The 9,405-nt window shown below is 58.9% G+C and overlaps 2 protein-coding genes across 3 annotated transcripts in view; one reads left to right on the top strand and one right to left on the bottom strand.

Moving 5' to 3' along the window:
- PTPA (protein phosphatase 2 phosphatase activator) overlaps positions 1-894 on the bottom strand; it is a 25,861-nt gene extending 24,967 nt beyond the window's left edge. Inside the window, exon 1 of one of the 2 annotated variants that reach the window (XM_019637993.1) lies at positions 619-894. In XM_019637993.1, coding sequence (XP_019493538.1) covers positions 619-649 — 31 coding nt within the window. In that variant the 5' untranslated portion in view covers positions 650-894. Of the gene's footprint in view, positions 1-288; positions 359-618 lie in introns of those variants that run through there. The other variant, XM_019638000.1, reaches the window with a different exon arrangement.
- A 429-nt stretch (positions 895-1,323) lies between these two features.
- Positions 1,324-9,405, top strand: part of CRAT (carnitine O-acetyltransferase) — a 15,223-nt gene continuing 7,141 nt past the window's right edge. Inside the window, exons 1-7 of the mRNA XM_019641658.1 lie at positions 1,324-1,611; positions 3,168-3,306; positions 4,018-4,281; positions 6,818-6,936; positions 8,310-8,363; positions 8,872-9,083; positions 9,283-9,342. Coding sequence (XP_019497203.1) covers positions 3,280-3,306; positions 4,018-4,281; positions 6,818-6,936; positions 8,310-8,363; positions 8,872-9,083; positions 9,283-9,342 — 736 coding nt within the window. The 5' untranslated portion in view covers positions 1,324-1,611; positions 3,168-3,279. The remainder of the gene's footprint in view (positions 1,612-3,167; positions 3,307-4,017; positions 4,282-6,817; positions 6,937-8,309; positions 8,364-8,871; positions 9,084-9,282; positions 9,343-9,405) is intronic.

The following is a 9,405-nucleotide window of genomic DNA, read 5'->3' as shown; positions in this document are numbered from 1 at the left end:
AAATAAAAGTTACAGATGGTGATTGATGCCAGAGACGCTCTCCTCTCCTTGCACAACCATCCTTTTTAAATTAGTGGTTTACACGACCAAGGACAGTTTCAGTCCATTCACAGCCACCAGAAACTCCAGAGGCCGGCTTCCCAGAGAGAGGGGAGGTGGATGAGGGGTGGACAGGGCATGCAGGGGGCTGGGAATGGGGGGAATGGGGTTGAGCAGGCCCAGGCCCACGGAGCACGCCCCCCCACCCCCACCCCATCCCCTAAGCAGCATCCCTCGCATCGTCCTCACCAGATCAAGAACCGAATTCAGCACGCGCAGTCCAGACGTGCAAAAGGCCTCCCCTTCTGGCCAAGGCGCTGCCCACCCGACCCTCGAGCAGCCGGGGCTCCCCAAGTCCGGTGTCGCGCCCCACCCACCACCTCTTCGCAGCTCCGAGTTTTTGTCCTCCCCTCAGGTCCCCTCCTCACCACTTCTCCCTCAGCGCCCCTCAACTCTAGTTCCTCCTCTGGGCCCATCAGCGCTTGCCCGGCGAGTTCCTCCATCTCGCGATGAATCCCTTGCTGAGACCCTGCCACCGCCCCCGCGCCCCCCACCCGGGCCCGGCCCAACGCGCCCTACCTGGCGGCGACTGCCGCTCGCCTTCAGCCATCTTCCTCCCGTCAGGAGCTGGACCTCCCTTTTCACCTCCACACCCACCCTTCCTTTCCCGGAGCTCAGAGCTTTCTGAAGAGAAATGGCACCAGCCGGCTATAACCGAAAACCGAGAATTACAGTCACCCCAGCGAAGACGACCGCCATGTCGGTGCGGGGCACTCAGGGAGCATGACCAGCAACGGCCGGCTCGCGGCTGCAGGGTTCACTGGGAGGTAGCGGCCATATTAGTGCGGGGCGCCCGGAGCATGCGCACCAACGGCGGGCTAGCCAACCGTCCGGCCAACCGCCCGCCGAGCACTGGGAGAGCGGCAGCCATGCTTTTGCGGGGCGGGCGAGGGCGGTTGCGTAGCCATGCTTTTGCGGGGCGGTCCCCACCTGTCATCTTTGTGCGTGGCTCTGGCCCTATCCTGACGGATATTAGAAGACATTCTCCTGTCAACATGGTTGTGTTTCCTACCACTATGAGAGTAGCTCATAGGACACCAAACGGATTTAGAGGGGTGCACACCACTGCCTCCAACAGTTTGGCATTTGGAAGTGGGAGAGAGTGAGCTGAACGGCTGCCCCCCCCTTCCCCGCTTCCCGGTTCCACCGCCTCCGGGCGAACGCGGCCCGCTAACTGCACCCTCGGCCCCGCCCCGTGTTGTGGCCCCGCCCCCTCCGCCCCTGTGGCCCCGCCCTACGCACCCTGCTAGCCGCGGGGGCTAGCAGCTGGCGGGTCGCCCCGCCCAGAGAGTCCTCCTTGAGCCGCCAGCCCGCCGCCCGCCAGGCCCGGTGGGTGGGCGCGGGGCCACCTCTATCGGCCCGCGGCGGTGACTTGGCTACCGTGGTCAGGAAACTCTAGCGGGGATCCACCAACAGAGGTGGCGGCGCGGACTTTGCCCAGCGCGGGGGCGGAGCGGACTGTGTGTCCACGGGCCGGCCGCAGAGATGTTGGCTTTCGCGGCCAGGACAGTGGTAAGTGAGGCTGGGAGCCCGACCTGGCGGGCCTTGGACTAGGCGGGCGGGCCAGGCCAGAGACGCAGCTGCGCCCCAATGGAGAAACAGAAACACAGGCATCAAGGCCGGAGAGGCCGCTGCCCAGGGGTGGGATCGACAGGTGGGCTTCCCCGTTTGGCAGAGGAGGAGACTGAGGCTCAAGGTCAGAGGCCAGAAGTCCTGTAGAGCTAAATTCCGACGACCCAGAAAAGATGGTGGCACCCTGGCTTCAGGCAACATCCCCACCCTTAGATCCAGAGCCAAGGAGCGGGCTGTCCAGGAGTGTCTCTCACCATTATTTTCTGACTCACACGCCCTTCGCACGCACACTCAGTGTGAGCCATCTCTGCCCAGGCCAGAGCCACTCCAACCCCATCCAGTTGGTCAGCCTCCTTGGACTTATCAAATGGCCCCTGGGGGATTGTGTGTGGCCAGAGAAGCTCACATGGAAGCGTCAAGCTGGGCTGCTCAGAAAGTCCTGAGAACTGGCAGGAGGTGGCAGGTTGGCAACCCCATGCCCTCCCGCTCCACCAGCTTCTCCCCCATCCTGTTCACAGCTACCTCCCCAGTCCTCCCCAGAGGGTGGCCTGGAGCAAGAGGTGCTGCAAATCTGATTTGAGTTCTTTTACTCTTTATTCCAAGCATACCTCTGCTTGTATCTCCCTCTGTGCAAAGGAGAATGTTCAAACAGACACTACCAGCACAGATAACTGAGGGTAGCCATCCACCGGCCTCTGGACGAGAGGCTCTTCCAGGTCTTCCGAGATCCTAAGGCTCCACTTCACTCTTGCCGCTGCCACCTGACCTGTGTCTTCATCCCACAAACAGCCTCTAGGTCATCCTCCAGGACCTGCTGGGTGGCCTGGTCACTTTCCTGCTGGGGAAACTGAGGCAAGGAGAGACTTGGGTAGAATCCCCTGGATGTGCTGACTTAAGTTTAACCCAGTCCCAAAGACAGAGTCCTTTGGTTTATTTTTAATGCCCGAAGTCCTCCATTCTTGGCCCCCACCTGAATGAGTCACAGCTCAAGAGAACAAGGGTTTGGCGGAAGAGTGGCTTAAAAGGGTTCCCAAGAATCCTAGAGGGAAACAGGGGATGGGCAGGGCTCTTAGTACCCACTGTCCACTTATGGTTTTTCCCAGTTTCTGCTCCCTTGCACCAACCCCAATTTTCAGGACTGATTCCAGGGTTGTGGTATACTCAGCAGCCAAGCAGTTTCTGCCCTCCAGCCAAATTTTCCTTCATCAGACCTACGCACATTCTAACAGGTGGATTTTTTAATACCTCTTGGCTTGCCTCCCTGGCTCTGGACCCATCCAGAGAAGAAGGAGAAAGTTTTCCGGGTTTCTTCCTATCCAGTTCCCACCACCGGCCCTCTCACCTGCTCCCCATTCCTCCACTTCTGGAAGCTAGGGCAGGTGGAGCAGCTGCTCCTGCCACAGCTACAACCCCAGATGCCACCACAGCCACTATAGCCATCACCACTGCCACCTGTACCTCCCCCCTGAATCTTGGCTCTTGTCTTCTCTTTCCAGTCCAGGCAAGTGGCTGCCTCTTGCTAGGTTCTGCTCACCCACTTGGTAGCACAGTTAGGCTTAGAGATCCAGCCCAAGGCAGACAGACAGGGCTCAGAACCTCAGTCCTGCCATGGAGGACGGGCAGCAGAAAGAGAAGGTATGGAACAGAGCCTCTACCGCTTCCCTGCCTACTGCTGCCAGCAGCCTTGGACCCTCCTGTCTCTTTTTCTGCCCACCTCCAGAGCCTCCCAGACTCTCTCTCGCTCTCTCTCTCTCTCTCTCTCTCTCTGTCACCCTCCTTGCCAGGCCACTCAGCTCTCTCTTGCCGCAGCGCCGCCCCCATGCCACCCTTATCCCCACCCCACACACAGATGGGAAATAACCTGTGGCTTCACCGTCATCTAAAGGTGCTGTTGCCGTCTGATTCTCTCTGATTCTCTCTGCTTCATTCCAGTTTCTCAACCTGGCAAGGGTGGGAGAAAAGGAGGTGGGGACCTCTGGGAGGGACTCTGCTGGCTGTCTCATCACCCCCAGGGTGAAAAAGACAGGGCCCTGAGCATTCAGACAGGTGAGAGGTTCCTGTCACCTCTGCCATCCCCAGCAGGTGCCATTCATCTTGACCTGTTTCACCTGAGCCCTGTCAAGATCAATGGCCACACCTCACCTTCCCCCACCCCTACCTGCGCCTTCAGGCTCCTGATAGGTGGAGACACCTATAGCTTGAAGGCTGGGAAGCCAGGGCGGGCACCACCCAAGAGGCCATCTCTGATCCTGGAATGGGCACATAAGTACCCAGGGCTGCAGCGTGGGGCTGCCAGGGCCTCTCAGAGCTGGTGAGAGAATGAGCTGGATGTTCTGCTGCCTGCAGGTGAAGCCCCTGGGCTTCCTCAAGCCATCCTCCCTGACGAAGGTTTCCGGCCGCTTCAAGACACACCAAGACTCACTGCCCCGGCTGCCCGTGCCCCCACTCCAGCAGTCTCTGAACCATTACCTCAAGACTCTGCAGCCCATCATCAGTGAGGAGGAATGGGCCCACACCAAGCAGCTGGTGGAAGAGTTTCAGACCGCGGGGGGCGTAGGAGAGCGCCTGCAGAAGGGGCTCGAGCGCAGGGCCAGGAAGACAGAGAACTGGGTGAGTGAGACCTGAGGGCACCCTGGGCCCCCAGTTCCCATGGAGGTGTGAGCATCCCACACTGTGGCCTGTCGCTGCTGCACACACAATCTCCCAGTACCAGCTGCTCTGGGGCGTTCGTTGGCACCACAGGGTGTCTTCAGTGCTTACTGTGTGCCTGGCAGTAGGAAAATGCTGGATGGGCAAGATGGGCACAGTCGATGGCCTCTTAGAGCTGACATTGCAAGTAGGATGAGGAGCGAGGTGGTTAAACAGGACACAGTGGGTAGACGAGGTCATTTCAGGCAGTGAAGTTCTATAGAAGTAAAAGGCAACATGAAAGGGGTGGAGAATGGCAGTGTCTTTATTCTTAGTGGTGAGGAAGGGCGCCGAGGGAGGTGGTCGTGTTGGGTCTGAGACAGACAGAGGAAACAGCACAGGCAAAGGCAGCAATAGCCTGGAGAGCTCGGGCACAGCCAGAGGCAGGAGTGGGGAGAGGGGCAAGTGGAAGGAACTTGGACTTCAGCTCAGTGGGAAGGGGCCACAGATGGGCTCCAGCAGGGCGTTGGTGTTCAGTGACAGATCACCCGGGTTCTGTGTCTCAGTATGTCCACACAGGTGTGTTCAACTCATGGAAATGTGTCTACAAGGATGCTCTGTGCACTTTTCTGTATGCGTCTTATACCTCAACATAAAGTTCCACATGACCGCGCTGGCCACTGGCAGGGGAACGAGAGTGGGCGGCAGGAGGCGGGTGGGGAGGCTGGTGCCATCGCCCCGAGGGAGATGTGGGCAGGGAGAGGGCGGAATGTCATTTGGCCCAGAATATGTTTTGGTTCCAATGGTAGTTGCTGATGGGGGTGGTGGGGGGTCAAGGGGGGGGCAGTCCTGACCTAAAGCGACTGTGTCAGGGAAAGGAGAGGGCGATTTACCCGAAAGGGGCTAACCGAGGGAGAGGCAGGTTTATAGGAAAGAACCAAAGCCGGGTCTAGCCCATAAAGCAGGAGGTGCTATGAGAGGCCAGTGGAAGGGTGGGGCTGCACATAGGAGGTGGGAGCCATCAGCTGGTGGGCAGCCATACTGAGCTTCAGCCTTGGATTCTGGAATCGGGAGCTGAGAGAGTCTGAGGTCCGGCAGTTTTCCAACTTTTTTTAGCCCACAATTCCTTCAAATACAATCTTCTGGCTAAAGCGGGGGGGCACCCCGTCTCCACGCTGCCCTAAAGGGGCTTTGCCACTGCCCGGATTCTCACCGGGGGAATGCCCACATCTGCAGGGTCTCCCCTTGTGTCCCGAGGTCTGGTCAGAGGCTCTGAGATAGAGTGGGGGCTCCCGGCTGAAGGGCAGCTCAGCTGTCCCCAAGAGGAGGGAGCTCCTGTCTGACCCTCTCTGATCTGCAGATGAGGAAACAGGCCCAGTGAGATAAAAGCACAGAGCCACACACCAGCTCTCAAGGAGGCTCCGAGCTACACAGGAGGGGCTGGCTGACTAGGGGCCCTATCCTCAGGCTACCTGCCAGCAGACAGAAGTCATCCACCGGCCCGCTGTTGCAACCTGGGCAAGGCACCACCCCTCGTCCCTTGCCAAGGTCTCAAGGCTAATGGCCTGGTGCCACAGGCCAGCAGTTCCCCCAGGGGAATGTGTGTGGTAAAGAGGTATGTCCCACCACTGTTTGAGATGGGATACAGAAGCACAGTGGGGGCCCAGGTCTCCAGGGATTAAGAGACCTGCCAGAGAGAGCTGTGTTGAACGTGTGCTTGGGAGTAGTAGGGACAATGTTGCAGTGAAGCACATAAAGCTCAAGGGTGACAATTATGTGGGAGCCTACGTAGCCCCTAGATAGGAGCCTTTAACATGTACACTGTTAAAGACACTGCTCACCCACTGGAGACAGCCCCACCCCAAGCAGAGGACACACCACCGGGTGGAGATACTGGATGTGTCACCAGTACAATGATTTAGCCTCACAGTGAGCTGCCCCCAGATTGCCTTGACCTTGATATCCAAGTGAGTGTCACGCCCCAGTGTGACACCAACAAAACTGAGTCCATAAGGGACCACAGTCCCCAGTGCTGCACTGCACCCTGGGCTCCCGCCTTCCTGGAGAATGCCCACCTGGGACGAGCAAAAACTCACTCATCAGACTTTCTTTTTCTATATCTTTCTCTTCTTTTCCTTCGTATCAGGCGTACATTTTTATTTCTAAAAGTAGTAAAATCATGGAGCAAAAACTAGAAGATAAAGAAACATGATTCACGTTTCGGCCTCTTGTCTTCCCCCATCCCAGGTTTCCTGCCAGCCTTTTTTCCACTCACACCTTTTTCTTGGCAGTGGTGCCTGATTTCTCTTGCTAACGCTTTTGGCACAGGCTAAGGGGAAGATGATGGGGCGCTGCTGGTGGGCTTAAGGGGGCGGAGGGTTCTGGGTCTGAGCATTCACTTTGAGAATCTGCTCCACAGAGGGGCCAGAGTGTACCCAGCCAGGTCCCCTTGGCCCTGGGGGGAAGGGGCACCAGGTTCCTGCCCACCCTTCCTGATAGGCTCTCGTCCTTTCTCCAGCTGTCTGAATGGTGGCTTAAGACGGCCTACCTCCAGTACCGCCAGCCGCTAGTCATCTACTCCAGCCCTGGACTAGTACTGCCCAGGCAGGACTTTGTGGATCTGCAGGGACAGCTCCGGTGAGTGGCTGAGCCTGGGGGAGAGCCAGGAGGTGGCGGGGGCAGGGCTCCTGGGCATTTCCAGGGCCCTGAAGTCTACTCCCCCTAGGAGATTGGAGGGGCCCTAGCCCTGTTCATTATCTTTCAGCCCCAAAATAGCCTTATGAAGTAGGGAACATCATCCCTTTTTTACAGATGAGGAAACTGAGGCTCAGCGCAGTGAGAGGGCCTGCCCAAGATCACCTTTCAGGATTGGCTGACCTGGGACAGGAAGCAGGGACTTCCTGGCTCCAAAGCCTCATAACTGCACCACCACACTGTGGACGGGGTTCCCTCCCTCCCCCTAAACCTGAAGCTATCCCCCACCCCAGTTATGGCACTTCACCCCTCCTTCCCTCTCTCCTCAGTTGGCCACAGGGATGACCTTTGTACACAGTCCCCTTTTCCACATTCGGCCATGTCACTTGCCCTGGCCTCTGTTCCAGTCCTACCAGCGATAAAAATACCAGTGACAGGGATCTCCTCCCCAAGTACCAGCCAGTCACAGCCACCACCTGCTTCTCTTAAAGGCACCAGGGGGGCCCTGGGAAGGTTTGGGGGTTCAGGCTCAGGAACTCCAGCTGGTGGTCCCCATGTTGGGGGCCAGGGTATGATTGGTATTGCCTAGACAGTCCAGGGAGGAAGGCCAGGTTGAAGGTGGCCTGGGAGACGCAGAGGCCCAGAAATAGGTAGGGACCTAGCAGAGGAGCCACTGCCCTCCCATGCACACTCCCCTCCTCTGGGGCCCTGGGGCCCTCCATAACTGATGCCTGACAGAAAGGTGACCTTCCAGCCTCCAGAGTATGGCTCAGGGCCTCGGGCCCTTGGTGGGTGGAACCAGCCAGCACTGACCCATAATGCAGCTCTGATCAAGGTGCCGTTTGTTAGCACCTAAGTCTCGCCAGGCACTTACTTGGCCAGGTTTTGCCTTGAGCCTTCATCCCTCTAGTCCAGCGGTTCTCAGCCTGTGGGTTGCGACTCCTTTGGGGGTCGAACAACCCTTTCACAGGGGTCGCCGGGTACTCGTATGTGGGCGTATTTGCATGTGGGCCTGGAGACGGATAGAGGAGCGGTGTCTCGGTTCCTAAGACCATGGAAAATATGTGTTTTCCGATGGTCTTAGGCGACCCCTGTGAAAGGTTGAGAACCGCTGCTCTAGACGTTGCAAGAAAGCAGGCTTAGAGGAGCAAGCGGGGACTTGAACACAGGTCCTGAACTGGAACTCCCGCTGGCTTCTGCAAGCAGGGCGCGAGGAGTGAAGTGATCGGTCACTTCCTTCCCTCTACACGTGTCCCTGACCCAGGCAGCTTCTGCAGGGTGTCCACACAGTTCTGACCTCTACTTGTTTCCTTCAGGTTTGCTGCTAAGCTCATCGAGGGCGTGTTGGATTTCAAGGCCATGGTTGACAAGTGAGCAGCTCGGCCGGACCCCACCCTACCTGCCTAGTTAACAGTCACTCCAGCCGGGCCGAGCCTGAGCCTGACCCCGAGCCATGGGTGCTGGGCAGGCCCTGAGCCCGTTGCTTTCACTTCCTGTTGTCCCAGCGTCTGGTGGGGTTGGGGAGACAGAGCCTGGGGATTGGGATGCCTAGGTCCTCTGCTCCAGCTGCTGGGGCTTCCCCCTGGTGACCCTATCACAAGAGCCCCCTGGGATTGGCATCCCAGCCAAAGAGGGCCCTGGAAGTTGGCTGGCTGCTCCATCTCCCCATGGCAAACTAAAGCCCAGAGAGGGGAGGGAGTTTCCAGGGTGACTCACAGCAGGCCTCCTGACCCCAGCTCAGCTCTGTCCGGCCCCCTGCGCAGGCTGAGGGGAAGTAGGGACACGAGGAGCCTGACACTGCTTCTGTGACCCCTGACTCGGCCTGGCCCAGCCCCCAACCATACGCAGCGGCCCCCTCACTGTCATCCTGCCCTGCAGTGAGACCCTACCTGTGGAGTACCTGGGGGGAAAGCCGCTGTGCATGAACCAGTACTATCAGATCCTGTCCTCCTGCCGTGTGCCGGGCCCCAAGCAGGACTCAGTCGTGAACTTCAGCAAGACCAAGAAGCCGCCCATGCACATCACAGTGGTGCACAACTACCAGGTGGGCGCCCCGCACAGCCTCGGCCCCCACGCTACTGCCGGGGAGGGCAGGGCCAGAAATCTGCTTCCCCAACACACATGCCCATGTGCCCCTAGGAACGGGCCTGCCCTGGGCATCTTCAGTGGGTGCCCGGCTAGGCCCTGGCCTTGGAGGCCAGGAGGGGCCGTGGGCCTGCCCAGCCTGGGGAGAGCAATCCAAGGACGTCCTCCCCTGTCTCTCAGCCTGACCTGACCCTGTCCCCTCAGCTGGGCCCAAGACAGCACTGGCTGTGACCTCTGGGCTGCTGGGACCAGGAGGCAGCCGGGGTGGGAGGTGACTGCTGTCAGTCTGAGATCCCCACCAGCCCGCTTCTCTCCACCTGCCTGCCC

The sequence above is a fragment of the Hipposideros armiger genome, unplaced genomic scaffold, assembly GCF_001890085.2.
Source record: "Hipposideros armiger isolate ML-2016 unplaced genomic scaffold, ASM189008v1 scaffold_3, whole genome shotgun sequence".
NCBI classification, from domain to species: domain Eukaryota; kingdom Metazoa; phylum Chordata; class Mammalia; order Chiroptera; family Hipposideridae; genus Hipposideros; species Hipposideros armiger.
The sequence above is the reverse complement of the archived record's forward strand: the minus strand, read 5'-3'. Positions and strand labels throughout refer to the sequence as shown.